The 20,193-nt window shown below is 32.2% G+C and overlaps 1 protein-coding gene across 7 annotated transcripts in view; it reads left to right on the top strand.

The window, feature by feature from the left end:
* The window catches only part of LOC122510282 (protein trachealess), a 267,778-nt gene that overhangs the window by 224,576 nt on the left and 23,009 nt on the right, over window positions 1-20,193 (top strand). For 4 of the 7 annotated variants that reach the window (XM_043624802.1, XM_043624801.1, XM_043624803.1 and 1 more), the window contains one exon: window positions 11,750-11,988. In XM_043624802.1, coding sequence (XP_043480737.1) covers window positions 11,750-11,988 — 239 coding nt within the window. Of the gene's footprint in view, window positions 1-1,935; window positions 2,531-11,749; window positions 11,989-20,193 lie in introns of those variants that run through there. The other 3 variants (XM_043624804.1, XM_043624807.1, XM_043624805.1) reach the window with 2 other exon arrangements.

A 20,193-nucleotide genomic window follows, 5' to 3' on the forward strand; every position in this document is an offset into this window, starting at 1 on the left:
AAATCTGAAAATCCACAAATTGAATATTGCGAGAAAAAATTATAAACGCGAATATAAAAATGTTTTGATGATCAGAATCTGCAAAAATGGTTGTTGTAATAGAAGACATTCGAGCAGAAGGGGAGCAAATCGAATTCATATGTTAATGCAATGTTGGTTTTTAAAATGAAAACATGATTGCATTTTATTATGATGACGACGACGCATAATTGGAGATAACTGCGATGCATAGTAATGACAACTATATTCTTTATAAGTGTAATCGATTGTGTAATAACGAACGAAGAATTGCATCTTAAAATCGTCTTCTATATTTGATAATCTACAGATGCCGATCTTAATAGATTATTGTTTACAGAAGCTACTTTGTCAATGAACGAATCAATTCCTTTTTGTCCTTCATATTCGTCAACGCATGTACATTGATTCCATAGATGATGCATATCAAGGTTTCTTATACTGAATTGCAAATTTGCAAATCTGTAAATCTCATCATGCAAAATGAATGAATTTCTATCAATTGAATTCCTTTGTTTCCTAATTCCATAAAATTCTTAATTTCTTTGTTCTTTTTTAGATATGTACAAAAAATTTGATGCTATATAATAATGCATCAAATTTTTGGTATGCTCTATCTTGATTAATACTTCGAATTTCTCAAAATATGAAAAATGTTAACAAATTTCTACAGATTTTTTCTAAGAAGACCCAAAACAATAAGAAATAAATGGCTGATACTGCACCAATTGGATGATCCTCTAACAGAGTTTTATATCAAGTTACTTCAGAATCAACTAAATTTTTAAAAATTTGGCCTAAAATGGTAATTGCACTTCTCTAATTTGATGATATATACTACGGAGCTTCATCAAATTATTACAGAATTTTTTTACAAATGTTTCCCTAAAACGGACAAAAAGAAACGTTACTCATCTGCTCCAATTTGGTGGTCCACTAGAACTATATTTTAAAAAAACACAAAAACAAACAAGTAAATTTTAAAGTATACTATACTCCAACTTGATGGGCCATTGAACTATTCCAGAATCAATCAATATTCTATACAGATATTTTCTAAAAAAGTCTAAACCCTAAAAGATAGGTTCTTCTAGATTCTTCATAAAGTATAGGTCTTAGCAGACTTTGATTCGATATGAGTTAATTTCAAAACTTTTTTCCCAAAAAAATATGCTGAAAATGTGTACGAAGATACTTTCAACATATCTTAAATTAAAATACTTCAAGTAACTAAAAAGCGTCTACCAAAACATCTTAGAAATTGCTACCAAAACATCATAAATTATAAGATATACTTCTTTTTGCAGTGAAACCACTATAGTTATCATATAGTTTTTCTAAGGATATCAAATTGAGACAAAAAACGAATCAAAACGTTGCACGTTTTGATTCGTTTTTTGTCTCAATTTGATATCTTTAGAAACACTATGCTGTAAAACTCCAGCAAAAGCAAAATTTACCTCCGTCAATTTTTCCAAATACCACAAATTGAAACCATCAATAATCATTAACATTAATATTAACATTAACCGTAAAAAAATGTAGAATCCCAACAATTAGATACACGTCCATTTAGGATGAAACCTCCAACTCAGATCAATAAATCCATTTATAATTCCCTGTAATCTTATAAGGACCCCGCAAAGAAATCACTATACAAACTGGTTGCGCACGTGGTCTGGAGTGATATAAACCTCGTGGCAGACGGAGCGGCGTAGGCGTAACGAAAATCTGATGTTTACAATCACGCGAAGGTCTCCTTGTTGGAATGGGTGGAGCCTTTCACTCGAACGACAAAGTGGACGTAACCAGGCAAACAAGGAACACACACGCACAGGTGATCATCCCGTCACGGCATCAAGAGAGGGTTGATAGTGTGCATTGAAAAGGGGGCGGTCACGTGATCAGAGTCACAAAACAAAGTGATTCGCTGGACGCGCCCTTGGGCGTCACTTGTTCAAGGTCACGCCCATTAAACGGCGCGCGCTCTCCGTTTCACTACCTCGTTTTCTCTCCTTCAATCGCATGTACTTTGGAAACCCAAAACTTGCTGTGGTACAGTTCCGTCTAGTCTATCGTAACTTTCAGAACGAACTTTTTCTCGGTCACCCCATGACACGGAAGTAAATACTATTTCTTTTTTCCTCTATTTAATTCAACTGAATGTTTCGGTGTTCGACACTTTACAATGTGAAGACAATGATGTGAAGTGAGGGATTTTTTTTTAAATTGTGAAACCGTGGACATTGGTGCGTGCGGGTTGTTAATTGTTATATTGTTGGTGAAGAGAGTAAAAAAGGAAGATGTTACCCTATCAGATGGCCATGGACTACGGGGGTTTTCAACGTCAAAGCCCCGTTGGAGTTGGAGTGGCTGGAGTCGGGGTCGGTGGTCCTCATCAGGGGACCGCCGGGGCGCTAAACATCAACCCCGCTTTCACGCACTCCTGGTTCGTACCGGCGGACCTCTGTGTCCCGTACAAACAGAGTCAGGGTCCTCTCCTCGAGCCAGGGCATGTTGTTTCTCTTTTTATACTTATTTCTCAATAATTATTTTATTTCATTTCTAATCAAGAAATATTAACAAAAGTATATCTGTCGTCTTTGCGTATATCTCAACTCTTTTATATTAATTTCAAACTCTCGTTTCTGCAATTGCTCATTGAATTTAAATCTCAAGGAAAAGTTGATAATTCCTCACCTTAATCGTTAAATTAGCATTTTAATTTATACTGACTGATTAATTAAACACACGAATATTTAAAATTTTTTTAAATTATTTTTTTTTTGAAAATTCAGTCCATCTTTCGTGTAAAAATATCGGGTGCGAAAATACTGAGATAAGGAAATATTTTTTTCATATGATAAATCAGTATTAAGTACATATTGATTTTATCTTAAACGACTCGCCATGAAATCCCCCATAATCTTCCACTTATTTATATACATAAGAAGATTGAGTCTTTTACACTTGCCGTTGATTTATCGAGTAAAGTCACGCAAAGAACAGGTGCACATTTGTACTTTAAATGAAGTAGAGTGAGAAAGAGAGCGAGAGGGAGGTTAATTCAATTATGAATTAAAGAGCGTGTAAATTTTTACCATCATTTCTTAATTTGCATATCATTATTTTCATCTAAGCAATTAACAATTATACTATGTTTAATATTTTCTTTACTTTTTTCAATTCTCTATTTTGGAACTAAATTTCTTTTTGGACTAGTGTTTTCATTGTATATAAATGTACTAAAAATGAACTAATTTTCATTTCGAAAGTTTAAATAGTTTCTAAGGGCCAGTTTCACTATCTCCGATTAAAAGTTAATCAATGATTAAATCCTTAACCGACCAATCATAAGCCTTTAAACTGGTTTTAATCATTGAATAACTTTTAATCGGAGTTGCCCTAAATCCTTAACCGACCAATCATGGACGGTGAAATGACTTTAATCATTGATTAACTTTTAATCGGAGTTGATGAAACTGTCCCTAAATCTGAAAAACCGAAAATACCACTAATTCCAATTAATAAAGACTGAATTTTTGTAAAATTTCACTGAATCATTATCACTCCGTTAGCCATTCAAAATCCTTTATGCCTTTAGCCACTCCTATTTGGAATTAATATGGCATTTTTCGTTGGGAATAGGTAAAATTTCGCTAATTCAGATTTAGAGAGTATTTTTAATATTAGAAAGAAAAGAAAAATCGATAAAGAATTTGCCGCCAAACGCATAGTAGTGATTTGATCTCCCGCGCATGAATATCTTTACAATGGTAAATTTTGTACGTGGTTTGACAACTCGATTTTCCTATTTTTTGTTTCTTTGTACACAAGCAAGGCACGCACATAGATTTCCAATTCATGAAAAAAAATTTCTAGCAAGGTGCTATTTGTATATTTTCGAAAAAAGAGAACACGCCTTTTCCATATACACATTTAGGTCATCAGCAGATAATAAATGTCTCCTAAATAATACCACGTTTCCTATACAAGCTAAACGTGACACTCGTACAAAATCAATTCGAAACAGAATTAGAACAATAAGTTCAATATTTTCTCACCTCCTTAATTGTAGAACTGAATTTTTAGAATTTTCTCACATAACAATATTCAAGGTATGAAATGTATGAAATGTAAGAAATGTAAGAATTCTATCTAATTTAATGAGTGAATGAAAAAAAATTAGAAAGGAAATAGCACGCGACAATATGTTCTGTTTTTTGTAAAGGAATGTTGTCTGATAAAATATTGAAAGTTTTCTGTGGTCAGGGAGGTAAAGTGGACGGGAGAAGATGTTCTATGTGAACGACCAGGGTAAGATCCCTTGGGAGCTCTGTCACAACGAGTAGATAATGGGGATGGCGATAGTATAAGGTGGTAGTGGTGTGTCTAAAGGGGGCAAAAGGGGGGGGGGGTGGTCGAAACGATGGTACAGATGAGTACGTCACGCTACGGCAGTAAACCCGATATGCGATCACAGGAACGCTGACGCTGACAGGGCATCCCGGGGAGCCGTCAACACCTACTCTCTTTTAACCCTCGTCCACCTCTTCCATCTCCATTTCGCAACCATCGTTACTAACCTCGCATTACTCTTTCTAAGTTCCATGTCAATCAGCCTTATTGCACCTTGTGCCCATAAAAAAGAAGGTAACAAGATCACGAAACTGATGATGTGTGCATGCGCGATATACTTTATGTTATACGCCAAAAAAGAATAATGTCCTCACAACATAAAAATAATCCAACAACAAAGAATTTTTAATTTCACACTGGAAATCCGTATAAATTCTTACTTTAAATTTTAACACCTCTAAATGAATGAACATTTTGACACCATTAAGCGCCAGTTTCACCAACTCCGATTAAAAGCTAATCAATGATTAAATCCTTAACCGACCAATCATGGGCGATTTGTTTTTTGTCTCGATTTGATATCCTCAGAAAAACTGAGTAAGAGTTCAAATTTCTCATAAACATCCGAAAACTGTTTCAAGAGATTGAAACAAGATAGAGAGATGACTATATATATATACTTATTCTTTCCCGGAATATGAGGATCCCATGAAGATTTCATAATAACTAAAAAAAAGGAAACATATTCTAAATCATGAATGAATATTCAGTCTTATCTATATCAAATCTTCTCTTAAGATGAGTTTTTCATTCAAATCTTTTTACGATTCACGTACAAAAAAAAACTAAGTCAAAAGTACTAAACCTTTTTGAATGCGTACAATATAAAACAAGAAAACAGAATTCATGAATGAAAAACCACGATTAGAATCTAAATTAATATAAAAATCTTTATGATAATATCGATAAGATTATCATATATGATAAGATCGTTGACCGACAGGTTCTCAAGTTAGGTAAAGTAGAGGTTCGTTGCGGCCTCACGTTCCCGGAAGTTGAGTCGCGAGAATGTCCGGATACGAGACATCGGACGTGATATCCCCACAAAAGGTGGTCCAAGGAGAAAGGGGGGTTGTTAGCCTACTGTCTACGTTAAAACTTTGCTTGGGCCCAAAGTCGTCTTTTTAACCACAAAACTTTCTCTCTCTCTCTCTCTTTTTCTCTCTTTAGGCGCAATGTATTTTTGCCTCATCTCCAACAATGACTAAAAGTTCTCAGGCTCTGTCTTGACTTAGTTACATCAGGAAGCCCGTCACGTAAACTTTAAGCCCTCCCTTATCTACGCGTCATCGTTGAACCTCTTCCCACCCCCCTCCCACCATATTCGTCTTCATCTCTTTGTTGTTGCATGTCTGTCTTCTTGCGGTCATGATTTACCTTCACCGGATAATTTTGGAATACTCTTAAATTTCACCGAAAAAAAAACATTTCCATATGATTTTATATCTTTAAGATCTACCGGAAGTTTTAATGGTTTACGTTGACAGATTTTTTAATCAGTATAGGCAAAAACAGTAGCCAGTTCTCACCTCATCGTTGAACGGGTTTTGAATATTATTATATATTCATCAACAAGGTGAATGGTCTCCCGCACAATTTTAACAGGGACATTGCGTAAAAAAGACTTGTGAAATCATTGAGATGTATGGACACACGATATCTATCTCTTAGGATATAAAAATCATAGGAGTGAGATGCACGTTCATTAACCTCACTGGCGCCAGAACATTTATTACAATCTCTACAAATATAGATTTAAAGTTCCCACATTTAACAATTTTCATCCTTATCTTAATCTTGTTTCTATGAATCAAGATAGTCGTATGAGAATCTCATGAGAGGATAGATTATACATTTCTTTTTAAATTACTATATACATAAAGTGGAATTTTCCGCATATAAAACAAAATAATCCTAACGTTTTCTTTTTCCCTTTTCGCCAAGTTGGCAAAAATCTTAAACATCAGAGGCAATAAAAGCACGCGCACCCTTTCTGCAATTCCAATCATCACCCTACTCTCGCACCATGAAAAAAATCCATTTCTAATCCTCCGGGCTTTTGATCTCTCGCCACTTCCCTTTTCAATGACTATTACGTCTCTCGTGGTTTTGATACCAGTAAAGAGAAACTGGTTGATTCTTCTTTTTTTTCTTTTGAGGAAATTATAATGCACACCATCGCTACAGCTTCTTCAACTAATTCAATTAAACGACTTGCTCAGAGGGACACCACCTGAGGGCATGTCTCTCATTTCACTCCAACTCGTGCGATAGTATTGGTCTCGAGACTCTATATAGAAGGAGAAACATGAGTTGTTGGAGAAGGACCAAAATGCTTCACTGGTCCCAGGAGAGTAATACTCTCACACGCTACAATACAATGCTCCTAATGTTAAGGCTCTAGTTTCGACATAATTTTCTTTCTCGGACCCTTTAGCAGAGCGCTAACATTACCGATGGCCAAAAACCTTATACATATATACACTCTCACATACTTTTTTTCAGAGAATTCGACAAAAGGAAATGTTATTTCCGGTGACCGCTCGATAACGATGACCGTCTAACGAATGGCGCAGGAACCAACTTACACCATAGTGTTTGCCAATTCCCTAAAGGAATCTATAGATTCCTTTCAAATTTAAAGACGACTTGATAGTAACAGTTCATATTGATTTTTATTCAAGGTGCCAACTTGAAATTCATATATATGTGAGACTTCAACTTGTGGAGTTGAATATTGTGTCTCAATACTGGACTCTCATTTCTTATTCTTGTCAGAGTCGCGGGTATGAAGAAAATTTATGGCTTCCAGGAACGGGTAAAACTACATTGTTCAACAATTGTCAGCCAGCAGATTTTAATAAGGAACATTATTCGTTTGAGGTCAAACCATAAATTGATTGAAGCGCTTTGGAATCAATAATTTCTAAAAATCTCAAACTTCAGAAATAAAAAGTTAACCAAACAAAAAGTTTTGCAAACTAACAAAACGCAGACTTTCCCCATGGGTACCTATTTAAATTAACACACGAAAACAATTTTACAATATGGAAAATTAATATATTTAGGCGTGGCCCCGCAGGTCGATTGAACGCACATCAATTGTCAGGGAAATGCATAAACTCGTATATTATATATTGGATGTCGCTTAAACAGCATACATTATTCAGCCGCTATCAAGCTTGCATTTACCGGGAAACCGTAATTGCATCCGATCGAATGTTGGCATTGCTGGCCACGCCTCCTAGAGTCCATTTCCGGTTTTACCTTTAACCACCAACCAATAAGCGACGTTGACCCGCATTAGTCAAAACTTCCCACCGACGGTCAATAGCCTCATGCTAATCAAGTTACCTTGCTTTTGTACAAAACAGGTCTGAACAATTAAGTTGATTAGACACACCAGCACCATTTTGAGGAATATAGATATAGAATTTTGTCGAATTATCCACGGAAAACCGCCATATTAATTACTATAAAATTCTTACCCTATTTTAGAAAAAAGATAATCCGGCGAGAAAAATTTCCACTAGTAAAGAGAATATATCTTCTGCCATCTTGACAAAAATGTACAATAGAACATAATTATCACAGTTTTTTGAGGATATCAAATTGAGACAAAAAACGTATCAAGACGTTGCACGTTTTGATACGTTTTTTGTATCAATTTGATACTGTGATATACTTTATTAATACCAGAGGTTAATATATAGTCCGGAATGTAAATATGCATCACTCATGCACTGAATAGTTTGCATTATAAATGATGCACTCTACAATCCGCATTATAAATGGTACAATTTATTAAACACCATTTGTAAATGGTACAATTCATTTTATATCATCTACAATGCAAATTTAAGAGAGCGTTACCCATTTAGTATACTGTTCATAATTTGCCTTACAAATACAATTCATTTGTACCACCTTAAATATCTGCATTAAACAGGACAAATGAAAATTTTGTACCGAACGTATTGACTAAATTTATAAATTGAGTTTACCATCTCTAGCAACAATCTTAATTTTTACTATTCAATTGTATTATAAATGGATATAGTATTCACTAAATATTGTCTGCAATTTAAAATGTAAATGGTACCTGTTTGTATGGTAATGCAATCTAAATGGTACGGTTATGAAACAATCATTAATCCAAACTGTAATTGATTCAATTTTGATGATGATGATGATGATACCATCTTTCTTGTATTTTTGATACCATCCTAATGCTGCTAATTAGAAAATGTCATTTATCCAAATGTTACAATTTGTGTAATTTAATTAATACTATATATCTTTATTAAAAATTCTAATTGGTACTAATTACTCAAAATTATCCATAATACAGAGATTGCAACTGGTATACAAATTAGGTTAATTAATATAATTTGTAATAGAGGTTCTTAATGCTACATATATATTGCTGAATATTTGTAATAAAAAATATATGCAATTTATTTAATACTATATTATCAATAATGCAGATATCGAAGGCAATAATTATAACATCATTTATAAATACAAATTTCAACTAGCACAACCTAGTTAATACCATATCATTATGCAGATTTCTAATATATAATTTAGAAAACATTGCTTCAAGTTGCAATTGGAATAATTTATTCCATCTTAGAAGAATTTATTCCTATTTTAGAAGAAGGTTCCAAATCCTACTAATCATTAAAATCTATAATCGAAATTACTACTCGTACAATTCAACTTTAAACTCTAACTTCATCGACTGCATCTTTAATACGCAGATTCTAAGGCTAATTGCTTAATATATATCATCTACAATCCAAATTGCATTACAGTTTAGTTGGTATAATCATTAGCATATCATAAATGGAAGAGTTCACCTAACATCCATCATCCACATAACAACTGGGCAACACCTTCTTCCATTAACCGCATCTCGTGGTTAATGAAGATAAAACTTAATTGAATGCAGATTCCAAAGGACTCCTAAATATCTAAAATCCACATTTTAACCATTATACACAATCATAAAATACGATCAACAACAAATTCAAAATCTCTAATTCAATTTTCAATCAGGTTCTATACACAAACGCTACAAAATCTAAAATCTCTATTCTACATTGCACTGTAATTACAAACAGAATCTAGATTATAAATTACCATTCAAGAGACATGCTCAACGACAAATTCTCCTTTTATAAAAGCATTCATTTGTCGTTTTGCTTTTAATTACAGTTTATATAAAATTAATCCCTCTCGACGGTGTCTTTTGTACTACTTATCTCTTTTCTACCGTGACGAAAAAAATGAGGTAGTACAATAAAACGGTCTATTTAAGCCGAAAGGGTTAAAAACAAGATGGGTTTTTATTAGGCCCTCATTAGACTTAATGGCTCAAGAATGAAAGTACTTCAAGCTTCGTGAATGCTTAAGAAGTAACAGAAACGTCTGCAAAGACTATATAGTCCAGCAGCACAGAAAAGACCATCAGTGATAGCCCGTGTCGCATTTCGCCTTCACCATAACTTGATCTCCTTATAGCCTTTTCGCGTCCCGCGCGCTCTCACAGTCCCAGAGGAACAATGACAGCAACATTCCCTCTTCGACGATTCCACCGAGGCGGCGGGTATTACTTTTCAGAATGTCATGGATATTAGAGGGGTAAGAAAGTTAGAAAGTCTTCAAGTTGAGAATATTTCTGTCATGAAACAAGACCGAAAATTGTCCCAACTTGAAAATGAGGGAAGAAAAACAAAACCCCAAAGAATAATTAAAATATGGCATAACAATTTTTACTCATCATTTAAATTCCAGTAGACCTTTTAAAATTGATTATAAACTTAGTATTTTACTGAAATAGCGGATTTGCAACTAGAGAACATATTTATGAAAAAGGTCGTGAGTTAAAAAATTATTGGTTTTATTTCGAACCCTCTTGATTTATCCAGATTGAAGACATTTGCCCACAGGTTTCCCGATTGAAATGTTCTCCAGAGACCAACACGCAAGAAGGGAGATGTCACAAATCTTAAAACCCTCTAACAGCATATAAGAGATAATATTTTTGTCAATATATTATAATACTCCTGTTGTCTCACAGGAAAGAAAATTTCTCCTTTAGATTCCTTTTCTTTACGACTATTAATTGATGATAAGAGGGCAAAGATCTAATTACACTGCTGAAACCATCCAACCGGTGCTGATTGTGCAAAGATAAAAGACAAGACAGTGTATGTGCGAGTGAGTGTGTGTCTCTCGTTTTTTTCTATTCTCGACAATTCTTTTCTCCCCAGAGGTAAGAGGTGGGTTTGAAAGGCATCATTTTGCCATGTGCGAGCTTGCAACAACCGTCTGCAGACGCGTGAAAATAAAATTAAGCCCAACTTTCGGTCAAATTGGTTGAAATTGGGAGACGATATAAGGGCCCAGGAGTCCCAGGGGTTCAAGTCCCTTTACGTGAAAGTGATGTTGAGTGTGAGAATGAAGAAAACGATGGTAGGAACTTAGTAAAGCCTCGGACACACGAGAGGATAAGCCTTGGGTTAGGGGGTGCTGAGTGCCAGGCATCAATAATTCAGCAGCGGACTATGACGAGGTTACCGTTTGGCTGCCTCGATCTCCCTCATTCACGCTTTCTCTCAAAACAAAATGCACACGTGAAACCTGAATACCATCCAAATAAAAACCTAGGGGTTCCGATCTTAATCGGTTCCCCTTCCCCTATACTGCTGGTTCAAGAAACGAAAACACTTGCAAATTATTCCATCAGTCTCTTAAACCCTAATGATCCTATTTCAAACTTACAAGAAATATAAGTCTTTTGGAATTTAATCACAATCGAAGAAGTTAATCTTTTCACAATTCGAATCTTGACTCATGTCAATCGAAAGTTGTCACATTAATTTTGTATTCATAAATTGTCAACATGGATCGATACCATTGTTTTATTATAATCCATTCAACTATTTACGCAATGTAAATGTATATAAAATTAACATGAATCAAAATATGCTAATCTCGATGATTCACTAATCTGAACTAATTTTTTCAAACAAAATATTTCCATTGCAAAAAGCGAGGCAAAAAGCGAAGCTTTTCATTGCCTTACTGCTGCATACTGCACTAATTAGTGATTGCCACAAAACTTGAACATTATAAACATTTTGCATTAAATTCAGATTTTATTTATTTTATCCATAGAGCAAAGACGCTAATTTACAGAAAAGGGGAAAACAAGAGAAAACACTTATCAGATAGAATAATATAAGAAACAGATGTGAGTAACTCGATAGGAAATCTAACCGTGCATAAATTTTTGTCCTTGCAGCATCCTTGAACTGAGGAAAGAGAAAAGCAGAGATGCTGCTAGGTCACGTCGTGGAAAGGAGAACTACGAGTTTTACGAGTTAGCGAAAATGTTGCCTCTACCAGCAGCCATCACCTCCCAACTGGACAAGGCTTCCATTATAAGGCTGACAATCTCCTACCTTAAACTTCGTGACTTCTCGGGTCACGGTGATCCTCCTTGGAGTCGCGATGGACCACCACCCAACAAGTCTGTTAAAGGTAAATTTTATTTCTATTTAATATTTTTCAAATTGATATCTAAGCTTAATCAAACAAATACCAAAAGTTAGATCACAAATTACGATTCGTTGTAATTTGCGATAAAACCCCATTTTTAAAAAATATAGCAATAAAACTGAATACAGAAATAATCATTAATGGAATTTTCTTTCCCCGAATAAAAATAGACCACCGGTAATTGAGCACATCGTTTAATAACGAGCTGGGTTCTATAGTGTACCTCCGTCTCTCTATATAAATGTGAAACTCTAACGAAATTACAAGGAAGAGAGAAACGATAGACAGAGGGTTGAACGAATGAATGAGTGGCAGTAAGACCCGAAGAAGGATTTCCTCTTGATTATTGTCCCCTACGCTTACGTCAATCTAAAACTCACATTCTCTATACTGCTGGAACCGAAAGACTAAACAAAGTTATCCTTCCACTGGCCCCTCATACTATTTCCAGACTGCGCGTCACGTATCGCACTAGAACTTCAACTCTTCTATAAATCATTCCTCATTTTTCCTTTTTCCTAAACGTCTCGATTAGCTTCTGCCAAATTATATTTACCCACAAAATTTTGTTTTTGTTCTACAACTACTACTACTGTAATTATTTTATTAAACCTTAGTTCTTTTAAACCAAATATCTTTTTAATTTAAACAAACATTTGATTCAGTTAGATAAATTTTTAGCCATTGAAGAAAAAATTTGTTCCTCTGTATAACAGATTTTTAATTAAACAAATCAGTTTTTCTAAGGATACCAAATTGGGACAAAAAATGTTGCGAGGCAACATACTTAATTGTTTTAATACTTGTCCCAATTTGATATCCCTCAAACATTTCGTTCAGTTTAATAAATTTTGCCTTTGAAGAAAAAAATTCGTTCCCCTGTATAGCAGATCTTTATACTTATCAACATAGTTTTTCTAAGGATATCAAATTGAGACAAAAAACGCATCAAAACGTACAACGTTTTGATACGTTTTTTGTCTCAATTTGATATCCTCAGAAAAACTGTGAAAAAATCTTCCACTGTACAGAAATTTTGTAATACATTTATGTAATCTTTTTGTATATTCTACAAGAGAAAAGAAATTCGATAGTTACTGATGGCAACTAATTCAGAAATGGTTTTGCAATATAATTGTTTACCATGTAAGTCGCGAACAAACATTTTCACCCGCGCATTGCACACTTACATATTATTCTGACCCTGCAATTGAATATATATATACAATGGAAATTGTAACCGAATCTATATACTACTACTGTATTCGGAGTACGTGACGTTAATCATTTGTTTGCGCAAACAATTCAAGTACATTATGTCTATACCGATGCGATAAACATTGAATTAGAAGAAACTGAACAAAAACAGGGAAACTTTGGAATTTATACAAAAAAAAAATTTATCTCACTCGTCATTTGTATTCCTTTCTCGAATCACATATAGATATAATTGCTCGCAGTGAAATTATTTTCCTGGTTCACGTATAAAAAAAATCCTTTTGTTTCTTTCAAATAAACTGCGAAAATAAAATTTTTCACAGAAGAAAAGGTTAAAGTAAGTTTTACTTTGTAAATCGTAAAGCTTATTCTTTATCCTTTTCTTGTATGAAAAATTGTATCCTCTACTATCCTTCTCTCCTTCAAAAATTATAAAAGTTGTGGAGAATTTTTTAATAAGTAAATTCTACTAATAAACTTTACTAAAATCTACTTCGAAGATAATACAACGTACACTGTTAATAAAAATTAACAGCGCAGAAATTAGAAAAACTAGTATTTACTATATAGTAAAAAATATAAAAACAAACAAACAACAAATTTTAATTCTACAGATAAAGACGCGAAAATAATTGCCTTTCCCCTATGTTTGCTCAGTAGCTTGTGATTCTGACGTGTTCAATCATTGGTGACTAATTTTATCCACAACTCCAAAAGTATCTGTAGCTGATACTTTCTTCTGATGGATCAGCATATGGATCAAGAAAATCTAACCCAATTTTCTGTTTTTGAAACATTTATCTCAAGCAAATATACTTAAAAATAGCATTTTAATATTTTGAATCCTTTTCCATTTCACTATTTTTAATCTTCATGATCAAATTTTCGGCAGGCGATAAAATTGAATGAGAAAGGAATGTCGAATTTTTTTTTCACATTAACGCAAGAACGAACTGCACAATCACGCGGGATGAGTAAGGAAGAAAAATTCTCGAAAGAAAAACGTAAACGGGACAACAATAGATGCCACCTCACGATACCCTTATAACTCGAGTGACCACGCAACCGGCAACAGATTCACAGATACATAGTAATGGAGAATTGTCGCCAATAATCGAACCGATAAGATCACATGGTCTCTTTCATTTTCGAGCTTCATTTAACCAAAAATAGGGGACACACTGTTTAATAAATAATTCTCCAGCATTTTACTTCAGTTCAAAAAATAAAAATGTCCCCTTAAGTAATAAAGTGAACTATTCTTTTTCAAAACAAAGGGAATTTCAGTTCTACTCATTTACAAAAATCGGCGTTTGCTCTCCTTTCAAAATAAAAAATCTTAGTACACAAAAAGTGAGTTAACTTTTTACCCTCGGATTTATAAAAATCACTTAATTCCTTCTCGATTTAGAAAAAAAGGAATAAGATTTATACAATTGAACTCCTCTGGATCAAGTCACTAGTCTGCTTTTTGTTTTTCATACTCTAATTTTTTTTATAACCTTTTCAAAATTGAATTTTACTAAAAAAAAAGTAAAGAAGAAAAAAAGCATTATTTCTTGCGGTTAATTTTTTTGAAGATAGAAACAAGTGAGGTGTGGTATGTGGATCCAGAAAATCAAGAAAGGTCGGTTAAGTTAATATTTGCGGAGCCGAGAAACGGGAAATCTACCAGCGAGAGGTATAAAGGGCTGAGAATAAGGAGGGGTAGTGCAGTCCCCCTCCCCCCATCTCTACCCACATGTAAATCTAATCACGGCAACAACCCCAACGCCCACTCCTCGCATTACCAGCCACCGATGTAACTAAACTAACGAAATTGAGTTAGGTGCCAGGCCGCGTACTGCTGCCACAACTCCTCGTCAAACTAAATCCACTGCCCTCGCGTCGTCACTTCATTTATATCTATATACATTTATTTCAACACTACCACTAATTTTTCAAAAGAAATAAAAAAAGCAAAAAATTCCAAATTTATGTTAAATGTAAATTTAAACTAATTTTTCATCAACGATATAAAACTTATCCCTTCTTTCTTCACTATTCATCTCTTCTCTAACTTTTCCAAAAACAATTTACGTACTTATTTATTTAAGCAATAAAATTTAATAAAATTAAAAAAACAACTTTCGGTCTTTGATAATAAAATTTCTAAATGTTACGAAACGTAAAAATTCTATTGAATTGTTCTATAGTGAAATTCTATAAAATGTTTACTAAGTAGATTTTATGTAGGATTCTAGAAGATTCTATATATTTTTTTAACTGCGACACCGTAATCATAAATGAAAAAATGAAATTTTCCCTAGTTATTTATATCAGTGACTGAAAAAAATGTTATTGTCGCATATGGTTTAAATAAAGGCCCGCAAGGTTGAATAATTTTCAACTTTTTCAGCGATGATGTTTTACCAGTGAAGAGAAAAAGAGGGTTGACAAGAGGAAAGAAGGGAGTTTAAACCAGTGTTTAACGTAGTTGGCGGCTATAGTTAAAAGCGAGGAGGGTTACCGTACAGTATAAAAAGGTTCTCATTCTATCTTCCCACATATCCCACGTGATAGAACTAACAAATAAAAATCACTTTAATTTATCCTTCAATTTTTCCAAAAGATACTTTTTTGAAAATTAGCAACACTTTCGAAACTTTAAATTATTTTTCCACTTAATCAAAATTCTATCTAAAAATTAGATATTCTGTCCTTTATTAATATATGTTGGTTTTTTATACATGTATAAAAAACCAACATATATTTATAAAAGACAGAATATCTAATTTTTGGGTAACTTTTAAAAATTCTATAACAGTGTATATAATTAAAATTGAGAGCCACGGGCGCGCCCTTCGCCGGGTCGGGCCTAATGAAATACAGGGATTAGCTAAATACACCTGACTAATTAAGCAGTACTTAACTAGATCATCGTCACCAATACCCTAATCAACGCCTCGTTAGCATCATCCTATTTGCCTTTGTAAATAATATTCGCGTTCAGATTTTAAACAAGATTTACACCGCAGGGGGATTGTCTCTTCAACCCGTGGAAATCATTTTAATAATATTTCATTTCGGATAAGTGAGACAACAAAGGGAGATGCTGGAAACTGGTCCCAGCAGAGTATATCTTTGCAATTTCAATCCCACAAACATATTCGATATTTCATCTATATAGGTATATGCGGATTTTAAAATTCCACTCCTTAATTTTTAAATTTTTATCATCCACTTAAACGATTTTTAATCAAAACTAAAAACAAATTATCGAATATATTCTTTTACCCCCGTGAAACGATTCTGCGGAATGTTAAACTGTTACCAACTCCAATTGGATTTGGTAACAGTTTAACATTTTTTTATCAGCTAAGGACTTTTTTCTGTGCAAAATTAATAAAAAAAAAGAATTAAAAATAAAAAATATAATAATAAGGAAATAATATTAAAAACTATAAAAAACTGTTACCAACTCCAATTGGAGTTGGTACCAGTCTAACAGTTTTTAAAAGTTATCGAAAACTCTATACAAAAATATAAAATGTGGAATATTTGCAAAATTTTTGTACAGAAATTTTTACGCAATTCTTTACGGAATTCCATACGGAATTTCCGTAGAACGGTTTCCGTAGAATTGTTTCACGTGGATAATTCAATATTTTTTTAACAATTTTTGAAAAAGTTCTTTGTGAAATTTCAAATTCTTTTGTTTACAATTTAACTTTACGAAATTTCGACTATTCTACATTCTTCAATCAAATATATTAGAAATTAAAAACTTCAAATAATTAAAAAAAATTCCATTAAACTTATATTGAGAAAAATTAATTCTATAGAATTCTTAATTAAAAGTATAAAAAGTTCAAATTTTCAAAGATTTTAATTTGAAATTCATTTTCAGATCAATATTTATTAGAAAATTCTACATTAATTCAATTATTTAACTATAAAAATAAATATTTTGTTGAACAATTGAAAGTTTCTTAAATTAAAATTTTTATAAAGAATTCTATCAACAAATTTTAATAAAATTTTTAAGAATAATTGGATTTTTCGAGAAATTTGATGAAAATAGTATTAAAAATAATTAAAATTCTGCCAAGAATTTTATTAAAAGTTTAGGAAATAATTAAATTTCGAAAAAAAATTTTATAATTTATAAAAATAATTGAAATTTTGACGAGAATTTTCGTAAATTTTTAAACATAATTTGATTTATGCGAAGAATTTTATTAAAATTAATTTTAAAAAAAATTGAATTGTTACGTAAAGAATTGCATTAAAATTTTTGAAAATAGTTTTATTCTTTAAAGAAATTTAATTAAAAATTTATTGAAAATGATACCTAAATTCTAATAAATAAATTTTACTAAAGTTTATTATAATAATTAAATTTCTTTGATAAATTTTAATAAAATTTTTAAGAATAATAACTTTTTTCAAGTAATTCCATTAAAATTGTATTAAAAAAAATTGAAATTCAGCATTGAGTTTTATTATTTATGAAAATAATTATGAATCTCTGTAAAAAATGTTATTATTCATGAAAATAAAATGAAGAATATATGAAAATAATTTTTAAAATAATTTAATTCCTGTGAAATTTTTATTATTTATGAAAATAAATAAATGTTTACGGAGAATTTTATTAAACATTTTTTTAACTAATTTAATTTTTTTTTAGGAATTTTTATTAAAGTAGTAGATATTAAAAATCATTGAATTGAGGAAAGTCTTTGAAAATAATTAAAATTTTGCCAAGAATTTTATTAAAATTTTTGAAAATAATTGAATTTCTGAGAGGAATTTTACTGCTTTTGAAAATAATTTAATTTCTGCAATCATTTTTAATTGCTTTAAAATTTAATTTGTTTTAGTGTTTTAAACTAAACTTCTTTTATAAATCCATTATTTTTAATAAAACTATTTAAATATATTAAAAAATTTAACTAATTTCAGAAGAATTTTAATTTTTTAAAATGTTTTTTTAATCTAAGTTTTTTTTATATTTCTAATTAAATTCATTTAAAATTGAAATTTTACAAAATTTTAAGATTTTTTCAAGGTTTATAAAGTTTTTTTCCATTTCCAGGTTTTTAATTAAAAAATTATAGAAAAAGTAAATTTATATTATCATTAATAAATGTATCGTGGAAAATGGAAAATAATATGAAAATGGGCATTACACGAAATAAGAGCATATGGTTGGGAGACGTCATCGCGATTCTCGAGGGGGGGAGGGGGTTGAAAGCTATTAAAGGGAGCGAGAGCGAAGAGAAAGAGATGGAGAATATCGTTTGTAGAAGAGAAAAGAGACGAGCAATGAAAGGGGCTTGAAATCGGTGAAAATGGGCTTTCGAGGATTCTGAGTGCCTGTTTGATGGTCTATCAATGTAAACCAGTGTAAAGTCGGATGAGTGGTTTGTTCCGCGTGAAAATTGCGCAAATAATACCATCATCTACTTGAACCAGCGTCATTACTTTATGACACCTTAACAACTTATTTCTTAACACTATCAATCAAATATGAAATTTAAAAAAAAAACACTCACCAACATCGCGAAGTCCAGTTCTGAATTTATCCACCACGACTTAATAATTATACTTCAAAACATTCAGTGTAGCTTCTTCCTTGCTTTGGCAGATTAGATTCCATTTCGATTTTACTCCAAAATTCCATAAGACTGAAAAATAATAAAAAAAAAGACATCTATTAATATTAGGGAAAATTGGGGAATTGTTAACTGGTCAATAAAGTGACCATTATTGCCCTAGGGTAATAATGAGTACTTTATGGACCTGTGAGTCAACGATGGTCAATAAATTGACCATTATTGCCCTATGGTAATAATGGATACTTTATTGACCTGACAGTGCATGCTAACTACCTCCATATAGCCCTGGTCAATATAGTGACCATTATTGCCCTAGGGCAATAATGGGCACTTTATTGATCAGCTGGGCTATAAAAGGAAACTTAGTATACGCCTGTACAGGTATGTAAAGTAACCATAATACACCTGACTTACATAAAGAAATAAGAATGACTGTAAAAAGTAGAAAAAAACAAGAAAGATGTTACTATCACCATCAAGGTGACTAATTCTTAAAATAACTGACAAATAGACATTTGCAAATATATAATCTAAATAACCCATCTGTTAAACATTTTTATACATATATATAAAAGAAGAAACAATATTTTATCAAGAATTCTTTTTTTGTATATAAATGATTCGTCTTTCATGAAGGGAAAAGGTATATATGTATATATGTGACGCGCGTCTGCCATACCAATAGCTTTATGATCGCGAACGATTAATCTTCATAGAGAGAGTCATGTATTAGATTCAGGAAGGGGATTCCCTTGGGGACAGAGACAATAACGTTTCACTCGAGGCGATCTTGACAAACGGACCAACATGGACCTGATCTAGATATTTTTTTAGACCACTTGTATACGCGCAAAAATAATGAATTTTGTTATGAAAAAAAATTGAAAATATGTAATATTTCAAAATATTAATCAGAAAGTTTTGTTAATTCATCAGTAGAATTTTACTAAGAATTAGTAAAAACCACTAATTGTCAGTTAAATTCCACTGATTCATCAAAGAAAACTGGACTACTGAATTGAAATCAGTAAAATTTTCACTGATTCAGATTTCGAGACAGGAACTTTATGCTTGAGCATAAAAGCATAATTTTTTAAAATTTTGTCTAGTGTTAAGATTCGCATTAAAAAGTATTATTTATTATAAATAATTGCAATTTGCAAAAGCATTTGAAAACATAATTTAGTCCTCAAAGCAGCATAATCCATTTCTGAGCATATATGTCGCATAATTTTGCAACTTGGATCATGATTTTTATTCAAAAAATTTCCTTTATAACTAAATCCACGATATTATTCAAATAATTACAAGTTTTTGAAGAGCATAAATTGTCTTGTCGAAAAACATAATGTTCCTGTCCCTAATA

This window comes from Leptopilina heterotoma, unplaced genomic scaffold, assembly GCF_015476425.1.
Source record: "Leptopilina heterotoma isolate Lh14 unplaced genomic scaffold, ASM1547642v1 Lhet_68, whole genome shotgun sequence".
NCBI classification, from domain to species: Eukaryota; Metazoa; Arthropoda; class Insecta; order Hymenoptera; family Figitidae; genus Leptopilina; species Leptopilina heterotoma.